At 43.9% G+C, this 25,034-nt stretch overlaps 2 protein-coding genes across 3 annotated transcripts; one reads left to right on the forward strand and one right to left on the reverse strand.

Annotated features, from left to right (window-relative positions):
- The first annotated feature begins 58 nt into the window (after nucleotides 1-58).
- cwf19l1 (CWF19 like cell cycle control factor 1) lies at nucleotides 59-7,932 on the forward strand. The gene is made up of 14 exons (XM_071501656.1): nucleotides 59-338; nucleotides 1,207-1,291; nucleotides 1,922-2,006; nucleotides 2,132-2,233; nucleotides 2,490-2,704; nucleotides 2,856-2,971; nucleotides 3,067-3,151; nucleotides 3,912-4,064; nucleotides 4,371-4,533; nucleotides 5,162-5,241; nucleotides 5,418-5,627; nucleotides 5,935-6,054; nucleotides 6,187-6,284; nucleotides 6,803-7,932. The coding sequence occupies exons 1-14, from the start codon at nucleotides 316-318 to the stop codon at nucleotides 6,945-6,947; spliced, it is 1,680 nt and encodes a 559-aa protein (XP_071357757.1). The 5' UTR covers nucleotides 59-315; the 3' UTR covers nucleotides 6,948-7,932.
- A 583-nt stretch (nucleotides 7,933-8,515) lies between these two features.
- LOC139634918 (CD9 antigen-like) lies at nucleotides 8,516-24,376 on the reverse strand. 2 transcript variants are annotated; one of them, XM_071501665.1, is made up of 8 exons: nucleotides 24,155-24,376; nucleotides 14,774-14,876; nucleotides 11,567-11,664; nucleotides 11,334-11,408; nucleotides 11,137-11,238; nucleotides 10,353-10,442; nucleotides 10,070-10,153; nucleotides 8,516-9,156 (listed from the first exon to the last, which is right to left on the reverse strand). In XM_071501665.1, the coding sequence occupies exons 1-8, from the start codon at nucleotides 24,221-24,223 to the stop codon at nucleotides 9,091-9,093; spliced, it is 687 nt and encodes a 228-aa protein (XP_071357766.1). In that variant the 5' UTR covers nucleotides 24,224-24,376; the 3' UTR covers nucleotides 8,516-9,090. The 2 variants fall into 2 exon arrangements, with proteins under 2 accessions (XP_071357766.1, XP_071357767.1); XM_071501666.1 differs by lacking the exon at nucleotides 24,155-24,376 and adding an exon at nucleotides 20,642-20,914.
- Between the last annotated feature and the right edge of the window lie 658 nt (nucleotides 24,377-25,034).

The raw sequence follows: 25,034 nt of genomic DNA on the forward strand, positions 1-25,034 counted from the left end.
TCAAACCTGGCAACCACTCAGGCCAGCTCTAGAAATCTGTCCGGGCAACAACACGACTTCTTTATTTATTGATCGATTGGCTTGAATATTGTGAGGTAGATACATTTATAAACCAACCGTTCATAAAGCGTTATAAACTAATTTTAACGGAAATCCTGCAGCTACATTTTGTCGGTAAACAACGCGTGATTTGTAGAGACAGACATGGTTCCGCTGTGTCGCCGACCGGACCACTATTGGTGACGTACGGAATATTCAAGCTGCAAAAATCCAAACCACACATTTCAGCACATTCGTCTATAATTTAGCCAAGACATGGGGGAGCAGCCAGTGAGAGTGTAAGTGTGACTTTATAAATGCTTCAGCTACGTTTCCTCACGTTACATTCCGTTGTGGTTGAACCTGTGATTGTTGTTATTGTATCTTAACCATGATGTTACAGACCTTAAAACACACGCTCAGAAGTTTCTGTGGACATTCTGTACACAGGAGGGTTCTTTAACATTTTCAGCCCGTGGAAAAAATCAGCAGGTCAAATTGTTCCAACTGCAACCAGGCGTCTCAATACAAAATGCGACGACTTTCGCCAAACCTCATTCAAAATTCTGTTGATTTAAGGAGGCGCAACACATACAATCATAACGTGTTCTGAAAGCTGAAATGCTATGGATGTTGTGGACTGAAGAATTCGGCATACATGTAGACCTGCAACGATTAGCTGTTTAATCAATTTCACAGTAATCAACAGGCTAATATTCTGATAATCCACTAATCGTTTCAGCAATTTTTCAAGCAGAAATGCCAATTATCTCTGGTTTCAGCTCCTCAAATGTAGGAATTGGTTTCATTATTTTGTTATATGTAACAATAAATTAAAAATCTGTAGCTTTTGGACTGTTGAGAAGGACAAAACAAACAAATTGAGGACATCACAGTTTTACAGTTTTTTAAAATACTTTTTAAAGACCAATTGACTGTTTGAGAAAATGTTTTGATGTCATTGATGTTACTGATTTAAATGGCACTTATTGGCCACGTTGTGTCTGCTGGATTTAAATGTAATAAATAGAAACTAATGCTTAAATGCTACTTTAAAGGAATATTATGTTGATTTTTAGTGAGTAGAGTTATTATATATTTATTATTTGTGTTTTGCGATGTGCTGCTGATACAAAGACATTGATTAAAGTGTGTTTCTGTTTGCAGCTTGGCATGTGGGGACGTTGAAGGGCGGCTGAACGCTCTTTTCAGCCGAGTGCAGACCGTCCAGAAGAAGACGGGACAGTTTGATGTGAGTCAGTTTTAATGTCCAGTCTAATTCTGAAATATCTCTGTAAAGTTATTTACAGAAATACCAGTAAATTAGCCTCAACAAGCTGATCTTCTGTGTCTATACCAACTTCATTTATTTGACAGCTTTAGTCACAGTTTATAAAACTTGATGCTTTGATATTAACTACATAACACAACAGTAAATACAAGTAGAGCTCCAACAGTTGATTAATCAATTACTCGACTGACAGAAAATTAATTAGCAAATATTTTGATAATCCTTTTCATGCAAAAATGCAACATTTTATTGGTCACGTTTCTCGAATGTTTGAATTTGCTGCTTTTCCTTTCAGTAATTTTAATAATTATAATTTATTTTTTGATCATTTGGAAGTTTGAGCTGGATGAAGGCGTCATTTTTGGGTCTTTGAGAGCATTTCTCACTATTTTCAGAATTTTAAATAACGAAACAATCAGTCAGTTAATCAAGAAATGAGTCGGCAGATTAATCCATAATGAAAATAATCAGCAGTTGCAGCTCTACACAAAATAACCACATCAGTAAAATGTTGTTTACACATTAATACATCAGTTATGATAGTGTAACTAATTATACTACATTTTTAAAGTTGTGTTTTGATGTCTGCAGCTGTTGTTGTGTGTCGGAGAGTTTTTCGGGACGACACCAGAGGCCGAAGCAGAGTGGCAGCAGTACAAAACAGGAGCCAAGAAAGGTACGAACACCTGGATGATCCAGCTGTTACACCCGTTTCTACCACTGCACCGGTGTTACAACGCACTCTGTCACCGCTGTAAACTGTTGTTGTCTTTAAACTTTGCGTCTTTTGTGCCTCCTCAGCTCCCATCCACACCTACATCCTGGGAGCAGCGAGCCAGGAGACGGTGAAGAACTTCCCCAGCGCTGACGGCTGCGAGCTGGCTGAAAACATCACGTACCTGGGTAAGACTGCTGCGGACGTGAGGTTCAGCCCCATGTTTCAACCTGCTGTATTTCCCATAAACACATCACCCACTGAGCCGCAACAGCCGCATTATCGGGAAACATGCCAGGTTGAAATATCCTGGAATTTCCTTTTAATTGCTTCCATCTTTCCCTCACTGCATCTTTTTCTTCTCGTTATATTGTGACGTACCCGTGTTGGTTTTTCTACATTAATCTTCAGTTATTAAACGTCACTGATCTCTGTGCGCTGCAGGTCGGCGCGGCGTGTTCACAGGCGTGTCAGGACTACAGATCGCCTACGTCAGCGGCCGGGAGGCCCTGCAGGAACCGGCCCCGGCTCACTGCTTCACGGCCAAAGATCTGTCGGCCCTCGTGGCCCCGCTCACCAGCAGCTCCAAGTTCAGAGGGGTCGACATCCTGCTGACGTCGCAGTGGCCCCGAGGAGTGTGGCACTACGCGAACAACCCGGTAACAAGGAAGTCTCCGAGTTATGGGCAGTGGGAAGGATGTGGTTTCACCTGCATGTGAATGGTCTAAAAGTCAAGTTTAGTTTCTGTCGATGTCACTGGAAGCTATTAAATGTCTGTTTGCTTGTTGTTTTCATGCGTCTCTGTTGCAGGAAGTGAACACAAAGTTCTGTGGAAGCGGCTCCGTGGCCAGCCTGGCAGACAAGCTGAAGCCACGGTACCACTTTGCTGCACTGGAGGGCGCTCACTATGAGAGGCTCCCGTACAGGTAGACTGGGCAGGAAGCAGCATGTTTTTACAGGGTACTTGGATCTTAAAACGTCCAGTATTTAACAGTTTGTCCGTTTCTGTTTCCATCCTCAGAAATCATGTTGTCCTCCAGGAAAATGCTCTGCATGTCAGCCGCTTCATCGCCCTGGCAACCGTCAACAACCCTGCGAAGAAGAAGGTGTGTGTGTGTGAACCTCAATATCAAGCTTTATTAAAATGAGCTACGTAGACATTAGATTTCCATACTGCAGGGTGAAAGTGACAGGTTCATGCTGGTGCTTTAAAAACAACAGGAAATCAGTTGTTGTTTGGTTTCTGCAATTTGTCCCAGAAATCGCACCAAACCTCAGAGTCATAACCTCTTAGTCAAATCTGAACACACAGACATCAAACACATATTTTTAGATTCAGTGGGACTTGCACGTCCCCAGGGTATAATTATCTCTCATGTCCATTGCAAATAACCTTAAATGAATCTACTTAGAAATCATAACGAAAAAAACACAACATACGTCAGAACTTGCCTGAGAATCATCACAATTTTAGGTTTTCTTCAGTATCACATTAATCCAGTGACAGTTGTCTGTATATCCATGAGCTCACTGCAAACAGGAAGTAATAGCTAATTCAGCTACTTCTCATGATGGCAAAACATAAACGATAATAGGCTAAAATGGGGCTCAAAGGAGAAAAGCAGCATGGCCTGTAGCTGACACAGAGTCTTGGTCTCCTGATGGCTGTGATTTGTTTTTTTTGGTTGTCATATCGGCCTCCATGATGGTGCAACTCTTCCTCCAGTCAGATTTCAAACTGAGCTGATTTAAAGAAAAAAGGTAGAAGAAAAAAAAACATTACACCATCACATCCTGAGCTCTGTGTGTGTGTGTGTGTGTGTGTGTGTGTGTGTGTGTGTGTGTGTGTTTTTTTTTTGTCTGCAGTATCTCTACGCCTTCAACATAATCCCCATGAAGACCATGGATCCATCAGAGCTGGTGAAGCAGCCGCAGGACGTGACAGAAAACCCCTACAGACGCTCTGCCAAAGAGAAGACGGACACACCGAAGACGGGCTTCAGCGCCACAGAGGAGGAGGTACAGTGTGTTTGTGTGTGTTAATTATGGTGTCGAGACAAAAATGAGGTCACACACCCACAAAAGGCAGGGAGTTTAATTTTTAGGGTCAATACTTTTAGCTTCATTGTCCTTTTTCACGGAGTTGCTTCTACTATAAAGAAGCTCTGAAGCTCTCAACAAATACACATTTCAATCAGCTTGTAGTTTAAGTTTACTGATTTTCTCATTGAAATCTGGTCGGCTATATTCATGTCTTCTCTGTATGTGATGCATTTTTATTTTGAAAACTCAACCCTGTCTCTGTACTTCCTGTCGTCTGTTCAGGAGCAGCCCAATCAGTTCTTCTTCGACCTGAACAGGAAGCAGGGGGGGGGTCCTCGGGGCAGAGGCAGGAAAAGACATCCAGACGGAGACGGACGAGGATGGGACCAGCAGCATGACGGAGACAGGCATCATCAGGGACAACCCAAACAGCCCCGCAGGCCCCGTGAGTCCAACCAGTGGAAATGGTCTCAACCTGTTTTCAGCAAATTGCATCAAAAATCATTAAACAGTAAAATGTGAACACAGACGTGAAACATATTGATGTCAGATATAATTAAGAAATCACAGAAAAAAGACAGTTCAGAACTTGCCTGAGAATCGTCACATTTTTAGGTTTTCCTCATTTCTACAGTAAAACAGTGACAGTCGTCTGTACGTCCATGGATTCACTGCAAACAGGAAGTGCTAACAGCTAATTCGGCTACTGTTAATGGCACCAATGCTAAAAACAAGGCTCAAAAGACGACACCTGCACCTGACGACAGAACGGCCCGTTTCAGGAGCTTTTACAGGGTCAAATTGTTTCCCGAACACGTTTATATGACGGTGTTCGCATGTTTCCATCTACATTTTAAAGCTTTAATCTGTGGCATGTCTCAAAGCATTATCATGAATCTTTAAAAGATGAGTGAGGTTGAGCCACATGAAGACAGCTAATGTTAGCACAGAGCGGTTCAGTAAATTTAAGTATGATAACTGCATTTACCCCTAAAAGAGCTGCAGGTGTAACAGAGTTTAAATGTAAACTGACAGTTTTATTTTAATATTTGTTCTTTCTTTGTTCTGTGCAGCTCAGCCCACTGGGCCCTGCTGGTTCTGTTTGGCCAGTCCTCAGGTGGAGAAACACCTGGTCATCAGCATAGGAACACATGTGAGTTTATACCATAGGTAATTATCAACATACATCCAGTAATACCACAGAGCAGCTGGTGGAGACCAAACACTGAGCTGGAAGAGCAGGAACGCTGCACTGAGATTCATCCGGTGACACAAACACAACGTTTGCTAATAGTTTCACTCTGTCTACCTGAATGATTGTGTTCGCAGTGTTATCTGGCTCTGGCCAAAGGCGGACTGACCCCTCACCACGTGCTGATCCTCCCCATCGGTCACTACCAGTCCGTGGTGGACCTGAGCTCGGAGGTGGTGGAGGAGATGGAGAAGTACAAGTCGGCCCTGAAGAGCTTCTACAAGAGCAAAGGCGAGCGCTGTGTGCTGTTCGAGAGGAACTACAGGAGCCAGCACCTGCAGCTACAGGTGGGAACACACCAACACTGTCACACTGTCGGGTTGTTGTCCTGCAGAAGACTCTTCAGTTAAAAGACATAAAATAATACAAAGACACACAAGGTGAATATAAAGGGAAGCAAAACAACCACAAAATGACACAAAACAACCACAAAAGGACACAAAACAACTACAAAGAGACGTGAAACGACCACAAAGGGACGCATAATGACCTCAGAGAGACACGATACGACTACAGAGACAAGTTAAATGACCACAAACAGACACAAAGTGACCACGAAAGATGATGTTTGATCTTTGTGTCGTTGTTGTTCAGGTCGTCCCGGTGCCGCTGGACCGCTGCACCACAGAGGACATCAAGGAGGCGTTCACGGTCCAGGCTCAGGAGCAGCAGATGGAGCTGATGGAGATTCCTGAACACACGGAGCTCAAACAGGTACGTGTGTGAATATACAGCACAGCCACACACACCTGGATTAAACCACACACACACACTGTCGGAGCGTACATGTGCTGAACACGATGTTCTGTTGTAAATACAAAAGCTGCATTAAGTGTGTGTGTTCAGATTGCTCCTCCAGGGACACCGTACTTCTACGTGGAGTTGGACTCAGGGGAGAAACTCTTCTACCGCATCCAGAAACATTTTCCTCTGCAGTTTGGAAGGTTAGCAGCTGTTGTCTCTACATAACTGATGAGACAAATAAATACCAATAATAATAATAATAATAATAATAATCAATCCTCAATGTAATCACATTCAAAATAGCATCATGATAGTTTGATATAAACACATTTAAAAATCCAGTTGGACACGATAGACACGATGAAACAAGATGATTCAGAACCTCTCTGAGAATCGTCACGTTTAAGTTTTCTTCAGTGTCACAGTAAAACAGTGATAATCGTGTGTATATCTATTGGTTCACTGCAAACAGGAAGTGCTAACCGCTAATTCGGCTACTTTTAATGGTGTCAATTTGCCAAAATGTTCATGGTCATGGTTCAGATTAGTCTTTTTGTATCTGCAGAGCCTCTTTTCTTTCTTATCAGTGTGCAGCAGTTTTACAGACCATATCACTTCCCCCTGTGCTGTTGATCCTGCACCTACAGTTCAGGTGTCCACATACTTCTGGCCGTGTTGTGTTGTCGTGTGTTTTTAATCTGCCTCCTGATGAACACAGGGAGGTTCTGGCCAGCGAGGCGGTGCTAAACATCCCGACCCGAGCCGACTGGAAGGAGTGTAAACAGAGCCGGGAGGAGGAGGAGGAGAGCTGCAAACAGCTGAGAGACGACTTCCAGCCGTACGACTTCGCCTGGGAAGACTGACACACACACACACACACACACACACGTAGATACAGTTATCACCACCACAGCCTGGGTCATTGTTGTTGGTGTTAAAAGAATAGTTCAGCAGTTTGAGAAATAAACTTCACTTTCTGACAGAGTTGGATCCACCACCTTCATGTCTGTGTAGTAAGCTGTAGCCTCAGTTAGCAGCTGCTTAGCTTAGCTTAGCATAAAGACTGGAAACAGCTAGCCTGGCTCTGTCTGAAGCAAATAAAACCTCACATATTAACATGTTATGTTTACCTAATAATTGTTTACCTTTGTGCAGAGCCAGGCTAGCTGCTTCCACACTTTATGCTAAGCTAAGCTAACTCCAGTTCCATATTTACTGCACAGTCATGAGTGGTATTGATCTTCTCATCTGACTCGCAGCAGAAAAACAAAAGAGATAAAAAAAACTAATTTCTCAAAATGTTGAACTGTTCCTTTAAATATGGGTTTTGGTGTTTTATACCAGTGTTTTCTTTTTAATGATATTTCTCAGTAGTTGCTGGTGCAGTGATGGAGGGAGTTTTAAAGTAAGATCATGAAGGCCTCTGTGTAAAGTTTCAAATATTTTGGATTTTTCTGTCTTGAAGCTGAAATTCACAAAATTAATGGAGAAGTATGGAAGTCCGTAACTGGCAAAAATCAAAGAGACAAACCCAGAACCTCACTGTTCAGAGAGTTTGTTTGTTTTTATTTTTTTGTGCTCAGAAGTGATAAAAAGTGATCATGAGTTCTAGTGTTTAAAACGTCAGCAGTGACTGTTCACTGTTCCTGACACAGAAGGACAAAGGAAAAAGGTGCTGGATAAACTCCTTCACAATAAAAATCTAAATCCAGAGACTGAGGCTCTAAAACACTTTTCTAAAAACACTGTAAAAGCTTTTTCTATCGTTTCTATGGAGGCTCTTTTGTTTTTAAATGTATTTCTTGTATTTTGTAAATGAACTGCAATAAAACTCTTATTTTCTGGTGTCATGATGGTTATTATTTGGGACTTTGGCACATTTTAAAGATTTAAAGCTCCATCCAGTCTAAAGGTAGATGTCCATGTGTTTGTGATTATAAAGCAGGTCTAGGTTCTATATTAATACTGTGAAAGTATCAAAGCCTCAGTCCACAGAGAAATGCACACAGCCTGTATTCAGAAACTGAGCCTTAAAACCAGCCGTCAGGACTTCTGCAACTTTGTGATGTCACAACAAAGCAGTCACTGCCCCCAAGCCCCGCCCACCTGGACCCACCATCCAACCTTGCAGGATTTGGTTTCTCTGAGTGTTTACCTGAAATCTGCTATATTTTTATTAGATAACGCAGAAAACAGTCAGCCAATCAGAGGAGAGGTTCAGATCCTCTCTTCTGATTGGCTGACTGACCTGTTGTTACTAGAGCTCCATTTTTGTAGTTGTTTCTGAAATTCTGTCCAGTTTGGATTTAAACATTGGCAGTTTTTTACTCATGTTCTCGTCCCAGGCAGTAAACACATTGGAAGATAAAAACAGCAGCTGGATAAAAAAAAAACCCATAAAAGTTTTTACAAAGACTCAGTTTAACACAAATCAGCATTTATTAGTTTTTTTATTTGGCATCTTAAAGATATATTTGAACTGCATTCATCAAAATATGTCCATAAAACTCCACAGTTCTGCTTTTATAAAAATCAAAGCTTCCAACGTAACTTCAAAATAAAACATGTTACACAGTAAAATTCAATTAGCTGCAAAAACCCTGTTAGATTACAGCGCACCACAGGCAAACTTTACACTCATTTATCAAACTGAAGTGGATTTTATCTGAACAGAGAAACAGGAGCGACCTCCAGGGGGCAGCAGAGTCACGTCTCTTTTCCTGCTGTGATGTGATTTTATTAAACTGGGTAAAAAAACCAAAAAACTAAACACCCATTTGATGAGTTTACTTTGGATACAAATACAATCTCCCTACAGACAGGGTGGAGAAAATTAAGTCACTGCACGGCCTCCATACTCTCACAGGTCGACGTGGCCATCCTGTATGGATCCAAGCAGGAAACTAAGACATGACTGTTATTATTCAACTCATAAACTCTGAAGCAGCAGGTGTAAAAGGGAGATGAGTTAAAGATGGAGGGGGGGTTGTTTGTTTGTGTGGTGGTTTAGACATAGTCCCTGGACCTCTTAATGGCACAGCAGAGCATCATGCTGAAGATCATCCCAAAGATCTGTGGAGTCGGAGGAGAAGCTTCGTTAGTCACAGCAGGAGGACGCAGACCGGACTGACTTCCTGTGCCACCTCACTAACACACATCAGGCTGGTTTTTTCTTTAATTCGTCACCGTCTGTATCTTTACATCTCTGCTCTCAGCCGGTGCAGCTGGTTGAGCCCTGCAGAGCCTGATGAGAGCTGCAGATCTGTGGCGTCTGTGGTTCGGCTCTGATCATTATGTGATGTTGTGTTAAATCATTACTTAAATACGTTTTGGAGAAAGAAGAGCTGGAGGAGGAGACTGATCTCTCTCCTGTCTGCAGTGAACGTGAAGCTGTCACCAGCAGTGGTACATTTACTCTGAAGTACTGCACTCTAGTACAAACTCGAGTATTTTCTTTTCATGTCACTTTAAACTTTTAACTGAACTGTATTTATTTAACAGTTTTAGTTACTGGAAACTTTGGACATGAAGATTTTTACAAGCAAAACATGAGGCGCTGATAAAATCTGATGCTTCATTAAAGATGAAATTACCCAACATGATATACAAGCAGAGATGCAGTCGATTACTGAGCTGATTAGTTGATTAGTTGAAAACTTATTGGCAACTATTCTGATAATCACTAAAGTTGTTTTTCAAGTTTTGCAGCTTCTTGAATGTGAGAACTTTGTTTTTCCTTTGAATCATTTTAAGCTGAAGTTTGACATCTCGCTGTGATTTCTCACTGATCAATCGATCGATGATCAGAGGACTAATCAATGAGGGGAAGTGAGATCACTAGTGCTGTATAAGACAGTTCACCCAGCGACAGCAGTAAAATGCTGCTTTCTCATTATTGCCTCATTGCATTAGTACTTCCTGATGTGCGTTAGCGTGGAGATTCTCGTCTAAACGCGTCGTGACATGTTGCCGCCCACCGACTCACCATGATGACTCCGATACCGATGCCGACTCCTCCGATGATGTGCAGTCTGTTGTTGAACATCTCGTCGATGGCGGTCGGACAGCTCTGACGGGGGAAGGACAGACATGACTCAGTCTACATGCTGGAACCTCATCACTCCTCTGACGTGATGGAAATACTCAGTCTGCATCAGCACTGATCAGACTGGACTTCACACACTGAGGAATCACGAGGTTTAATATTTGTCATCGTTTGTTAATCATGGCAGTGAGAGTGTGGCAGTTTCCTGTTTATGTTGTGTTACCGTGGTGATGAGAACCTCCAGGCCCTCCTTCTTGGGGCAGATGTCTTTGGCAGCGTCGATCACGGTTCCTGTCGGACCACAGCAGTCCAGCTGTGAAGAGGAGACTGAGGTCAGATCTATTTTATCACTGATTCTCAGACCAGGTATACCGATGACATTAATTCAGCCACGGATGGATTCTGAGACAATGGGGCCCCGGGCACCGACATGTAAAAGGCCCCCCACCCTCCTGTATGACAATCAAGACCCCCTGACTGGAAGACACACAACATGACAACGTACACAGACTGTTGTGCTGTGTGTCTCTTTGCGGTTGTGTTTTAGTGGACCTTCTGTGTGTCTCTGCAGTGGTTGTGTTTCTTTTTGTTTTACGTCTGTTTGTTTCCTCTCAGTCAGTTCATGTCTCTGTGTGGTCACTTCTCATCTCTGGTGCTTTTGTGTGTCTCTGCAGACGTTTTGTGTCTCTTTCTCATCGGTTCGTTTGTGTCTCTTTCTGGTCGTTTCAGTCATTCTGTCTCCATCAGCTTTCCAACGAGAAAGCCACAGGGGCCCGAGCTCAGGGGCCAGTTCAGCGTCCATCCATGGCAGCAGTGAAGGCACAACTACACGGAGATATAACTACACTTATATCTCCGTGATCAGACAAACTAAAACAATATTACACAATGAGTCTGTACAACACTTGTGTCTCCAGACACTGGACTGACTGAATCTCAGTGGACGACACAGAAGCAAAACAAAGTTAACAAATGTATGAGGCAGGTGTTCAGGTGTGTGTCCTCACTCCAAAGTGGATGAGGCGGAGCGTCTCCTTCAGGGCTTCCTGTCTGGTTTCTTTGTAGTTGTTGTAGGTCTGTTTATAAAACTCAGTAACATCCTCCACCACCTGAAAACACACAGAGAAACATTCATACAAACTATTTAAGTTACAGACTGAGAGTGTGTGTGTGTGTGTGTGTATTGTGTGTGTGTGTTGTGTACCCTGTCCTTGTTGGAGAGGCCCCAGATCCCAGCAGCCACTTCCACAGCAAAGATGATGAGCAGGAAGAAGAAGAACTAAACAAGAAAACAAGAGTCAGTTTCCTCTGATTTTTCTGCAGCAGCTGTGTGGAAGACGAAATCAGCGTCCAGATGTGCTAAGACGATAAATGGCATCTACCAAACAGGTGAACTTCACAGCTAATCACAAAGTACCAACAGCGAGAAGGACTCACCAGTCCCAGCATGCACGGCGACTCTTTGATGGCTCCGCAGCATCCCAGGAAGCCCACGACCATCATCAGAGCCCCCGCCGCGATCAGGATGTACACACCTACAACAACACACACACACACACACACACACACACAAACACAATTGAACAAGTGAAGATTTGCCTACAAGTCTTTCTTGTTTGTTTCTCTTAATATAAATTTACATCAGATATTTGCATATTGTGCCATAGTTTAACAACAGAGAGCGAGATCTGATGTTCCTGCAGTCAACGAGGAGTCCACGTGGTTTTTAACATCAACAAGTCTTAAAGCTCCATCCAGTCTAAAGGCAGATGTCCATGTGTTTGTGATTATAAAGCAGGTCTAGGTTCTATATTAATACTGTGAAAGTATCAAAGCCTCAGTCCACAGAGAAATGCACACAGCCTGTATTCAGAAACTGAGCCTTAAAACCAGCCGTCAGGACTTCTGGAACTTTGTGATGTCACAACAAAGCAGTCACCAAGCCCCGCCCACCTGGACCCACCATCCAACCTTGCAGGATTTAGTTTCCCTGAGTGTTTACCTGAAATCTGCTATATTTTTATTTGATCACTCAGAAAACAGTCTGAGCCAATCAGAGGAGAGGCTCAGATCCTGTCTTCTGATTGGCTGACTGACCTGTTGTTGCCAGAGCTCCAGAGAGAAGCCTGAGAGAGGAGATGTAAAACTACACTGAGATGGTTTTTGGTTCTTAAAACTACAGATAGATCTTCTGATGGAGATCAACACTTCAGATAAAACACAGGAAAAGAGTAAAATCTGGACCTTTAAATCAAATTCAGTCTTAAATTCACCTGCTTTTTGTTAAAACAGGTGAATGGAGGAGGAGGAGGAGCGACGTCTCGCTGAGGTAAATAAAAAAATAAAAGTGTAGAATATGGGACCTTTAAATCATGTTGTGGTGAGTGTGAAAAAGCTGCAGTGAATTTCTGAGCATCAACTTTAACAGTTAGAAAAGTGATTTGCAGTCGACAGCAGGGATCCAGCATTTTTACTGCCCCTTCATGAGGATGAATCATTTAAAAAAAACTAAAGTGGGATAACAATAACTGATGTCACGGGAACATTAACCACACACACAAACACATTCCTCCTCCGGCTCCTCTCTCCTCCGAAGCTGTTATTAAGATGTTTGTCATTTCAGACCAACCCTCTGTCGCCTCGCTGCCCACTTCGCCGCTCAGTTTGATGGAAACCAAACACAAAGAGAGGAGGGAAGGAGCCGCTCCGTCTCTCTGTGACAAAGACGTCCCTGTCAGCCGGAGAAGAATGAGAGCTATACGTGGGGGGCTCCGCCAGGCTGAGGAGCTAACTCTGGCCTCAGCTGGCCTCCCTGTGCCCGGCCGCCCCGCTCCCTGATCAGGCTGTTGCCTCTGGAGCAGCATCCAGTCAAAGTCCAGCTGTGTTACACAAATCACACTAAAACTGATTCAACAGGGGAAAATACACTTGTGACGAGTTAGTCTGACCTCATTTACTGAAATACAGAACCAGGCCTCAAATTCGTACTTGAGTATTTTCTTAATACTTCTCCTCCTTCACAGTTCAGAGGGAAATATTTAAAAAAAAAAAAACATTTGTTATAGATTTAAACTACTCAACAGTACAGAGCTGAAACTATGAGTCTTGAGACTTCAGGTACCTTTCCTTGATAATTCTTAATATTTTCAGTGCAGGACTTTTAATAGTGTATAAGTATTTTCACATTGCAGTATTTATACTTTTACTTAAAGGTCCATATTTTAACTTCTTCTGTGTTTTATCTGAAGTGTTGATCTCCATCAGAAGATATATCTGTGGTTTTAAGAACCAAAAACCATCTCAGTGTAGTTTTACATCTCCTCTCTCAGGCTTCTCTCTGGAGCTCTAGTTACAACAGGTCAGTCAGCCAATCAGAAGAGAGACTCTGAGTCTCTCTTCTGATTGGCTGACTGTTTTCTGAGTGATCTAATAAAAATATAGCAGATTTCAGGTAAACACTCAGATAAACTAAATCTTGCAAGGTTGGATGGTGGGTCCGGGTGGGCGGGGCTTGTGTTATGACTGAGGGCGGTGACTGCTTTGTTGTGACATCACAAAGTTCCAGAAGTCCTGACGGCTGGTTTTAAGGCTCAGTGTCTGAATACAGGCTGTGTGCATTTCTCTGTGGACTGAGGCTTTGATCCTTTCACAGTATTAATATAGAACCTAGACCTGCTTTATAATCACAAACACATGGACACCTACCTTTAGACTGGGTGGAGCTTTAAGTAAAGGGCCCAATCACTTTGTCCACCACTCGTGATGAAACCACACTGTTTACCCATGAAGCAACCATCATAAAACATTCATGCTCATGACGTGCACTTCACATTAGGCTGCTCGTTATGCTGCTGCACCATGAAAACACTGGTGGAGGCAGCACTTCCTGTCCGTTATATGGCATTTAAAAAGACAGAACATGTGTGTTTTAAAGCTGCGCCACGCACCAGCTGATGGTGGTTTTGTAACTTCATCTGTGACCAGAATCAACTTGGTTATGTTTTCAGTTTGGATCTTTTTTTAAATTTAAAGCAATGCAATTTAAAACCATTTTCATGGTCGTACTGGTCAAACAATGGAAAAACAAAAAAGCCTAAAATTATGAATTAAGTACAGGAAATTGACATTTTTAAACACATTGACTGAAATGCCTCAAAAAAAGAAAAGGATTGGAAAAGCCTCTTGCATGTACAATTCAAAGGCATAATCACAATTTGACTCTAAAAGTAAAAATCATAATTAATTATTGTTCCCATCTACAGTCTTTTCAGACTTTTGTGAATGAAACTTAAGACTTGAATAACTTCTAAAGCCCTGAACATAATGGTTTATAAGACTTTAGATATACTCTACACAGAGCGGAAATAATTAGTCATTGACGTAAAATTCATTGACAACTATTAACTGACTAATCCTCGGAGTCATTTATGAAGCTTTAATGGAAAAAATGGTTTGTTCCTGCTCCTGCAATGTGAGGATTATGATTGCAAACTGAATATTATAGGGTATTTGATTATTGATCAGACAAAAAGAAAATCTGCCCTAATGTCTGGAGATAAACAGTTTTTGTCTGTGAGGTCTGGGTACTCACCACTCCGCCCCTGGGCTTAACTGAATCCTGTATTTTAGTGTCAAAGATCTTACCAGTGAAGAAGACTGTGGGCGAGTCCTGTCCTTCGAACAGTCCTGCTGTCCTGGTGTCAAAACGCAGCCATAGTCCCACAGCCAGAACTCCAGTACCTGCCAACTGCAGCAGAAAATAAAATATGCATTTAGTCTCATTCAGACTTAAATCACAGAATCCTCTGGTATCTTTTCTGACTGTTGTAAATCAGTGAGTCATCTCACTCCAGTCACGATGTGTAAGATCTTGAAAGACAATTCCCTGAACGGTCTCGACGCAAAAGTGAAGGAGGAAATCCTTTAGGCAGCATCAGAAATAAAGTCGCTTAAAGTGGACGGAGGTAAATATTAATCCAGGCCTGAACAGAAAATACAGGACACTAATTATGATGAACTGCAAACTCCAAAACGTTCCTGCAACATTTAATTATTCCTCAATCAGCTATGACAAGTTTTACTTTTAGAGAAATTCAGTATAAGGGGGAAAACTGTGCAGTTTTGAGCCCATTTTCTTTTATATTTGGAAACTTTTCAGTTGTGAGGACTTTGAGATCTGAAGCATTAGGTTCTGTTCTTTGTGTTTGGATCTTTGTCTCTTCTGATTGTTCCGACGTTTTTCTTCCCTTTTCATTTAGCTCGACATTCACGATCCAGCTGTGATGAAAGTGACGTTTGTTCCAGGTTTTCAGTCATAAAACAACATGAAGAGTGAGGAGATAAGTGAGCAGTCGGACACTGGGATCACTGGGAGCTACAGCAGGCAGGTGAAGACACAGGGATGGATCACATGACACTGAAGGTGAACAAAGAGCTCAGAGTTGAGGAATGTGACCGTGACGTGAAAACACCCACACATTCTCCAGAACACCCGATCCACCCAGAGCAACCTGATCAACAAGCAGCTCTCCGACACTTCAGGCCTCTTCAGTCATGTAGAGAATTTACATTTCATTCTGTCTCATATTTTCCACCTTTGTCAGCGTCATTTTCACCTCAGGCATGAACCCTTATGCAACGTATAAATAAAGTTTAAGTTATTCAAACCAAACTAAGCATGAAAGCAAACAACGATCACTATCTTGTCTGTGTGTGTCTCCCACAGCGATAATGCACAAGAATGACTCATCTCCTTAGAAACCACAAAACACAGTTTACATCAACTCTTTGTTGCCGCCCAGATAACCCACATCACGTCCCGCAGCGTGATCCTGTCGTCTGAGCAACAGGAGACGTGAGGGTGACACAAAACCTTCTCACCGACTGACCCGACCTCGGGATCCTTCACAACAGTCTGCACCAGGGCCCGCGCCACGGGGCCCGCGCCACAGGGCCAGTCCAGGCCTCACTAAGCCTGGGATCAGTATCACAAGCATGTGTGTTCATGTCAGAGAGGTGGAGCCGTTCGTCTCCAGAAACGTGAATGAAGCCGTTAATACGACACAAGATCAAACAGTGACACACCTGTGGGAAAATGCAGTGACGACAGGAAGCGACATTCAACCGGGTCAAAGGTGCAGAAGGTCAAGTGTCGGGTTGGTCCGACCTCACATTGACAGAGCGTAGTGTTTTCTAAAGAACCTGAACGTTCTCACCTACAATCACCTGCATCCACCTTCTTCATATACAGTATCTTTACTGTGTCTACACAGGTTATACATGAACACACAGACAGGACACACACAGCACCAACACCTATGGGACATCAGAGTTCATTCATCAAGGTCAAAGTGCAAAAGTCAAATAACCGATCTCTAACAATGAAACACTATCTGCCCTTTAACAACAGAGCAGCGGCAGGAACAAAGGAAAGACTGTCTCCAAACCAACAGCCTGAGGGTGACAGTTCTTCACATCTCTACGTGAAAACGATTTCACGTCTTGGTCATGATCCAGGTAAACTGCACGTCTGCAGGTTCGGGCTCTAAAATGCATTTTAAAGCAGCTTTAACTTAAATAATCATCAACAATCTGATCTGGGTGACTCAGTTACCACCGTTTACTGCATCATGAATTCATTTTCAGCTCCAAAAGGAAAACACATTATCTATAATTACGACTTTGTTCCAGACCTGCTGCAGTCTGCAGACGTTTATGATTCACTTAATGTTAATACACTCAAACTGCCTGTGATGCAGCATCCATACAAAAGACTGCAAATCATTTCAAACTCAGAGTGAGTCAGTGCTGAAGGAGGGGTCCTCCTCACCACACCCAGCCACCAGTCACAGCCTCCACTGCAGCTCAGTTATCCTGGTGTTTGTGATGAATGTGCTCGTTTATCTGCAGCTACACTCAGTAAATATATTTAACTACAGCTGCAGCAGTTTGTTGCAAACCTACAGTAAACTGTTTAATTGTAAAGCAGCACATGGGATCACGTGTTAACAAGCCTGTATCCAAGGTGTTTGTCTGTCGCTTCATCAATATTTAACAGTTTATTTATCAGTTATGCTGCACTTTGTTTTTTTGCCAGCATGAGAATATCTGTCATGGTTGTAAACAGTAGAAATCAAAAATCTGTCAAAGAACTTACAACAAGCCAAGACCAAGAGTCTGAGGATCACCACAGTCAGGGTTCAACCTCTGCGGACCACCAACATCTGCACAAGATTTCATTTCTGATTTCTGTTTAACAGATGTTGAGATATTTCAGCCATTTCCAGCAGCACAACACAACGTTCATGTCGCGGTCACAACATAAACAAACAACATCCTCTGGCTCTGCTGTGTCTCAGTGAAGCTTAAAACACATCAGCTGCACATTGTGATTAACCTCTGCGTTTAAACCTTCACGTCGCTGGTGCAACAGGCTGAACAGTTGTTGGTGTGAGGTCAATGTGAACACAGCAGCTGCAGGGTTTAACAGCCTCACTTCCATCTGACAGATATTTCACACACCGATGACTCTGAAGTAAAACTCATCTAGTTGAGCACCTTACATCATGTTGTTTTCATTATCCACTGTCTAACAATTAAAATGGAATAAGGAACAGGAAGCTCGAGCGCCCTGAGTGACGATTGGTGTTAATGTACAGAAAACACACTCAGGAGAGTTGTGTGTTTGTGCCGAGGCAACAACGAGCCGCCTTAAGAAGAAAACAGCACTTTCCCCCCGAGGTTCACATTAGCTCTCATTAACCACAGAGGCACTCTGCAGCACCATTAGCTGCACAAACACAACCACTACAGCAATACGATGAATAATTTCTGAGAGGTTTTACAGCCTCTCACACCGTGCAAATGTTGTTGCCGTATAAAACCACATCGTTAGACAATCTGACAATTCAACACAAACCTGTGTTATAAGGAAGCGGGGATGATTGTGGGAAACAGGAACACTTAAGACCAATTAGCTGATATTACTGACTCCTAACAAACAGTTCAGTCATTACACTGCAGAAAAAACAAACCCATATAATCTGATGTTTGTTTGTGGAGGCGGAGACTGCTGTCGTCTCATTGGTCGACCTACAGCTTCCTGCGCCATCGTTACACGACAAAACAGTCATTAAGCAGAGACCAGCTGTAAACAGGTCAGAACAGTAATAACACGGCAGAGGATTCAGATCCTAGTAGTAATACCACAGCGTAGAGAAACACTCCAAAAAAGCAGCGACGAGTCAGTTTTCAGATGAGTAACAGAAAAAAAAAAAAAAAAAAAAAAAAATCTACAAATACATTTAGTTTAAGATTTAAGAATTTATAGAGCATTTTATAGAGCATTAAATGACAGTGACGTACACATGGACAGAGAGCTGCAGGAATGAGTCCTAAAACCAGGAAGTTGGCTGCACGTTAGCACTTCCTGTTCCCTCTGGGTGTTTGAATGTGGTTGATGAGTGAAATCAGGTCTGTGTTTAACAGCAGCTCAGACATTTTCAGGTTTGATTCTCTGACATCAGACCCGTCAGTAAATCCCTCAGTCCTGATTCTTGAAGCTTCTCTGTCTGTTAAAAAAAGAGTCTAAATGAGACGACAGAGGTCGTCGGGGACGTTAAACGTCATCAGTCCAACATGAAAACCTTCTGTAGAAGAGCTCAGAGCTGAATCAGACCACAGGCTGGAGGTGAGTGGTGGTGACAGTGAAGTCATGTGACCGTGGTGTCGTTGGTTTAGAGCCTAACATGAGCTTTTTACTGCTGCTGGTTGTGTTTAGGCTCCGAACATCATAAGGTGGAGTCATTGGTGAAGATTATCTGCTGAACAAGTTTATTTTCTGTAATGATCCAGAAGACACGTGACGCTAACATCCAGGTTAGCTACAGAAACACATCCCCCCTGCTGCGCCCCATAATCCAACAGCGTAATATTGTCCTGAAATGAGCCCGTTCTACAGGACCAGCTCTTTAAATCTCCAGGATCTGCTGCGTTATCTTCTGTGGTGAAGAACACGTCACTAACTTTGTGTTAGTGACTCGTGCTTAGTTCATCAAAGTGTAAAATTCAAGGACGTCTATATAATTTCATCAGTGGGTCCAAAGCTCAGATCAGCAGCATTACCATCCAGAAACAGATGATCACTTAAAAAAACTGTTATTTCAATGAAAATCTTTTGAGTATATCTATTTTTGAACACTTAATTCAAATTTCATAAAATACTATTTACTTTAAAATGTTGATGTTTTAAAGGCTGGAACCAAAAAGTGGGATTTTTATTTAATAAATGACTTTGAAGAATAAACAGACTAATTATCTGAGCTCTGGAGTTCACTACAGAACAATATTACAACAATAAAAGGTGAAGCAGCTGGTAAAACATTCAGCTCTAAATGCTCAGATAAAGTTTGGTCACCTTTAATAACCAGATAAAAACTGATAGATGTTATTGATCTTGATAACTGACTCCATCCTATTTTCTCTGGGTTCAACAGTTCTTGTGAAAACCAAACAAAAAAACACCAAATGCAAACAGGAGATGTTTGACTGCGACACAAGTTTCCACAAAAACACACAGAAGTTGTCGTCTGGGTGAAAGCGATGAGTCACATTCATGAAGTGACTCAGTCGTGTGGGAAACTCGTACGATCGACACATGAAGGAGCAGAGATAAAGACTGACTCTACATTAGCTCTTCTTTTTAAAGCTCTGAATAATTAACAACTAATATATTAATAATCCTGGACAGATTCTGTGGAAACAGGCAGAGCAGAAGCTTTGAGTCTGGTTTTCTGTCTCTTTGTGGTCATTTGATGTCTTTTAACTGAGGTCTGTGACTTCCTCTCCAGACACTGTGCGGTGGGTCCATTCAATAATCCAGCTCTGTTTATAATGCTTCAACATGTAAACTGAAATCACGTGTTATCTGAAACAGAAACCTCTGCTGCCGGGAGACGAGGAACGTCAGAGAAATCAGACGATCAGGAGAAGTGGCTTCCACGCTGACAGGAGCAGACAATCAGCGACTGGAAATCAAATCAGTGTCAGATTCATTTTGTTTGTTTGCAGCCTGATAAAAGCCACGCAGGTAAACAGATGCTATCAAACCTTCAAACGCAAATAAATTACTGAAATTCATTCTCAGTGTCAGAGACAGAGGCTGGATCCACTTTAACAGCTCTGACACTTTTAAGCCAAAGACACTGGATGAACAGTTTGAGAATAAAAGGAAAGTTTTTACTTTTATCTTTTACTCAAGTGTAAAATTATACTGATCAGTCGAGCCTGATTCACCAGTGAAGGGTGGTTTCTCCACTGACAGTTTCCTCCTGACACGTTCGAGCTGCCCCGAGGACAACAGGTACCACTCGTTAACAATCAGCTTTAAAAACACCAGGAGAAGCAAAGTAACCTCATTTCCACACCTCCCTCCTGGAGTCACTGACACCAACCACACAACCTCAACACCGGCTCGTGCATCGACCGCAGCACCGTGTAGGTGAGTCTACATACCCAGAAGAGGAAGTTGAACACAAACACCAGGTATTTGATGCACTGCAGTGCCCCCATGTCTCTCAGCTGAAGAGGTGGAAGAGCAAATGTCCGTGTTTCCCTGCTGAACTCGCCTCTCCGACGCCGTGAGGAGGAAAACTGGAAGTGAGCTGCAAATGCTCTTTTTTTGTGAACCACACCCTTGCGTGGTTCACCTGGCTATTCTGGGAGGGAGTGGGAGGAGAGAGGAGTGGGAGGGGGTGAGGGTGAGGAGGGAGGAGATGTTCCAGTGGATTCCAGACACAGACCAGAGCCCTGCTGATTCCCACCAGGTGAAAGTGATTAACGAGCAGGTAAATTAGAGCCGCGACCCCCGACCCCGGCTCGTTACACAGCTGCTGAACAACACCGGCCTTTAACTGCGCTGATGTCGGTCGTTCATACAGACGTGCAGCGTTAAAACCTCACAAACAACCTCTGTCTGAGGTTTATAGCTAATCTACATGAGCACCATGAAACCTCACTACACAACTACACAACACAACTACACAACTACACAACACAACACAACACAACTACACAACTACACAACACAAACAAGCACGTCTTCAACAATAAACCTGGAACCAAGAGACACAAAATAACCAAAAGAGACACAAAGAGAGAATAAGCAACACATGATTTGTGTTCATATTGTGTCTCCTTCAGTCTTCCGGGGGGGGGGGGGCAGCGTCTCTCAGAAGATTATTTCAATCTGGACAACTTGACTCAGTAAAACTTTAAAGACAAAACACAGCAGACGACAGAGAGCAGGACACACACACACACACACACACACACACTTTGTTTGCTGAGGTAACTGGAGCTGCTGTCGATTCCCAGTGGAACCAACAACACCAGCTTTGTCTCTGAGCTGCTGCAGCCTCACAGGACGCTCTGCTCCCTCCTCCTCCTGCTCCTCTTCCTCCTCCTGCTCCTCTTCCTCTTCCTCCTCCTCCTGCTCCTCTTCTTCCTCCTGCTCCTCTTCCTCCTCCTCCTCCTCCTGCTCCTCTTCCTCCTCCTGCTCCTCTTCTTCCTCCTGCTCCTCTTCCTCCTCCTGCTCCTCTTCCTCCTCCTCCTACACCTCCTGCTCCTCCTCCTCCTCCTGCTCCTCCTCCTACACCTCCTCTTCCTCCTCCTCCTCCTCCTATACCTCCTGCTCCTCTTCCCCCTCCTCTTCCTCCTCCTGCACCTCCTGCTCCTCCTCCTCCTCTTCCTCCTCCTCCTCTTCCTCCTCCTCCTCCTGCTCCTGCTCCTCCTCCTCCTCCTGCTCCTCCTCCTCCTACACCTCCTGCTCCTCTTCCTCCTTCTGCTCCTCTTCCTCCTCCTCCTCCTATACCTCCTGCTCCTCTTCCTCCTCCTCCTCCTGCTCCTCCTCCTCCTCCTCCTCCTGCTCCTCCTCCTCCTCTTCCTCCTCCTCCTCTTCCTCCTCCTGCTCCTCCTCCTCCTGCACCTCCTGCTCCTGCTCCTCCTCTTCCTCCTCCTGCACCTCCTCCTCCTCCTCTTCCTCCTCCTCCTCCTCCTCCCGCTCCTCTTCCTCCTCCTCCTGCTCCTCCTCCTCCTCCTCTTCCTCCTCCTCCTCCCCCTCCTCTTCCTCCTCCTCCCGCTCCTCTTCCTCCTCCTCCTCTTCCTCCTCCTCCTCCTCCTCTTCCTCCTCCTGCACCTCCTCCTCCTCCTCTTCCTCCTCCTCCTCCTCCCGCTCCTCTTCCTCCTCCTCCTGCTCTTCCTCCTCCTCCTCTTCCTCCTCCTCCTCCTCCCCCTCCTCTTCCTCCTCCTCCTCCTCTTCCTCCTCCTCCCGCTCCTCTTCCTCCTCCTCCTGCTCTTCCTCCTCCTCCTCTTCCTCCTCCTCCTCCTCCCCCTCCTCTTCCTCCTCCTCCTCCCCCTCCTCTTCCTCCTCCTCCCGCTCCTCTTCCTGCTCCTCCTCTTCCTCCTCCTGCACCTCCTCCTCCTCCTCCTCCTGCACCTCCTCCTCCTCCTCTTCCTCCTCCTCCTCCTCCCGCTCCTCTTCCTCCTCCTCCTGCTCCTCCTCCTCCTCCTCTTCCTCCTCCTCCTCCCCCTCCTCTTCCTCCTCCTCCTCCTCCCCCTCCTCTTCCTCCTCCTCCCGCTCCTCTTCCTCCTCCTCCTCTTCCTCCTCCTCCTCCTCCCCCTCCTCTTCCTCCTGCTCCTCCTCCTCCTCCTCCTCCTCCTCCTCCCCCTCTTCCTCCTCCTCCCGCTCCTCTTCCTCCTCCTCCCGCTCCTCTTCCTGCTCCTCCTCCTCCCCCTCCTCTTCCTCCTCTTCCTCCTGCTCCTCCTGCTCCTCCTCCTGCTCCTCCTCCTCCTCCTCCTCCTCTCTTAATGTGACAAAATGACTGCAGTGACTAACTGGTCTTTATTTTGAGAATCACGCTGCTGAGCACATTTCCAGTCTCTTAATCAGGCGTCAGAGACCCAACGGGAGAGGAGGCACCGGAGGAGCTCGAGACTGAGGAGAAGGTCGGAGGATTAAACAGATGAAGAAGAAGAAAGACGAACAAGGAAGACAGAGCATCAATTGCACGACCTGTCTGTCCTTTATGACAACTTGGACTCAATGACGCCCCCTATTGGAGTTTTCGTGAACCACTGCAAACCTGAAAACATCCGGAGAAACGTCCACTCATGAATCCAAAGTTCTGCACATGAACAAATATTAAAATAACTGAAAAATAAAATAACCAGCTGTTTTATTTATGAACAGGCTCTCCCTGCTCCGTGTGAATGCAGCTGCAGGGTGGTGGCCTCTCCCCCAGGTCCACGCAGCCCTGTTGTTTTGCTTTGTGGTGGTGTTGGTGCAGGAGGGTTTTCCACAACCTGGCAACCCAAACGCTGCTCTAATCAACTCCTTATAACTGAATGAGTTTTAACCATGAACAAAGACGTTAATTACAGCTGGTAAATGGCAGAGATGGCTCCCACCCCGCAGCACTGACTCTCCCTGGCTTCTGTTTTCATTCAGAAAAAATACACTAATTACAAGACAGATAAACCTTTATTTCCCTCACTATATGTTTAAGTAACATTTCCAGTGCAGGACTTTACTTTTAATTCTGAACTTTTACTTAAAATAAAAGGGTTAACACACCTCCAGGCTTCTGATTCTCAGTTTCCCAGTCTGCAGTTGCAGGAAAGTTCAGAGAAATGAGAGAGATTTTGCACCTGTTATTATTGTGATATCAGACACCTGGCTATGATAAATCACTCTTAACTTCCCCCTTAAAATTCCCCCTTAACTGCTGAGTCAAACTTAACTTCGGCTGTTATCGTTTCGGAAACAGGAGTCCTGATATGATTCAGACACCAAACTCCGTCCAGAAATCTTTGCATTTAACGTTTCTTTGGTTTCTCGCCAAGTTTTCTCCTGAAAATAATATTTTGCGAATACACTCAAATAAAAGCAGGGAGCTCTTCAATCCGGCATATATGAACTTGTTTTAACTGCACAAATGTAATGAAAATGTCAGCTATGGTGACACTCACCCAGAAAACGAAATTAAAGATGAACAGCGCGTATTTGACGAACAGCTCCCAGCTGGTTAGCGCCGTCATCCCTGCGTCCTCTCCCCCGTGAGCACAAACCAAACCCGGGATGAAATGTTTCTCCCTGTCGCTGTCACTTCGGCTCTCTCCGGCTCCGCTCGGTCAGTTCCGTCAGGGGTCGGCCGGGGCTGCAGCTGCTGGGAGGAAAACAGAGACGATGAAGTGCTCGACTCCTACAGAAAGACAGAGAAATAAATAGAGAGATTTCTGTCTTTCTCTCTCTCGTTTGTTTCTTTTTCTTTTGTTTGATCCTTTTGTCCTTTTCCAGCAAAGCATGGGGCCTTTGATTGAGATAAATGTCCAAATTATGGGCTATTGATGTGAAAGAAAGACAAGCAGAAACCGGCTGGAACAGGGGCCACAGGGGCCACAGGGGCCCCAACAGACCCATTTTCACTTTACATCAACTGGCTGTACTATGATGATGGTGATAAATAATGATAATGAAAAATAAGGCACCCAAAATAAAAGGTTGATCACTTTAAAATGCAAGTTACAACAAAACATTTAACAATTAAAAGGTAAGTGAAGAAGATGTGTCAGAAAATCATAAAAAGTGAACATATTGTAAGTTCAGCTGTAAAAATATGAAAATGTTAACTTCACTGTCATAGAAAACTGAGGAAATTAGCATTTTTCACATCATGACTTCAATCAATCATCAAAATAGTTGCCAGTTAATTTTCTGTCGCTCAGCTAATCCATTCATCATTAATCATTCCAGCTTATACATATAATTAATGTATGTCATTAACGAATACTGGATCAGTAGAACGTTTTGGACTCAACGTGGTTTACACAGTGTGTCGGCGGCTTTTCA

Source organism: Trachinotus anak, unplaced genomic scaffold (genome assembly GCF_046630095.1).
Source record: "Trachinotus anak isolate AG129_WGS33_773 ecotype Australia unplaced genomic scaffold, CSIRO_AGI_Tana_v1 ptg000018l, whole genome shotgun sequence".
In the NCBI taxonomy this organism is placed as follows: Eukaryota; Metazoa; Chordata; class Actinopteri; order Carangiformes; family Carangidae; genus Trachinotus; species Trachinotus anak.

Excerpts from the sequence above, each read along its gene's own strand:
- cwf19l1 (XM_071501656.1), top strand. The coding sequence starts at position 316 with ATGGGGGAGCAGCCAGTGAGAGT. Across the intron at positions 339-1,206 it reads GGGGAGCAGCCAGTGAGAGT|CTTGGCATGTGGGGACGTTG; the intron begins GTAAGTGTGACT and ends TTCTGTTTGCAG. Across the intron at positions 6,055-6,186 it reads AACACACGGAGCTCAAACAG|ATTGCTCCTCCAGGGACACC; the intron begins GTACGTGTGTGA and ends GTGTGTGTTCAG.
- LOC139634918 (XM_071501665.1), bottom strand. The coding sequence starts at position 24,223 with ATGACGGCGCTAACCAGCTGGGAGCTGTTCGTCAAATACGCGCTGTTC. Across the intron at positions 10,154-10,352 it reads TGGAGGTTCTCATCACCACG|AGCTGTCCGACCGCCATCGA; the intron begins GTAACACAACAT and ends TTCCCCCGTCAG. Across the intron at positions 9,157-10,069 it reads TCGGTATCGGAGTCATCATG|ATCTTTGGGATGATCTTCAG; the intron begins GTGAGTCGGTGG and ends CCGACTCCACAG.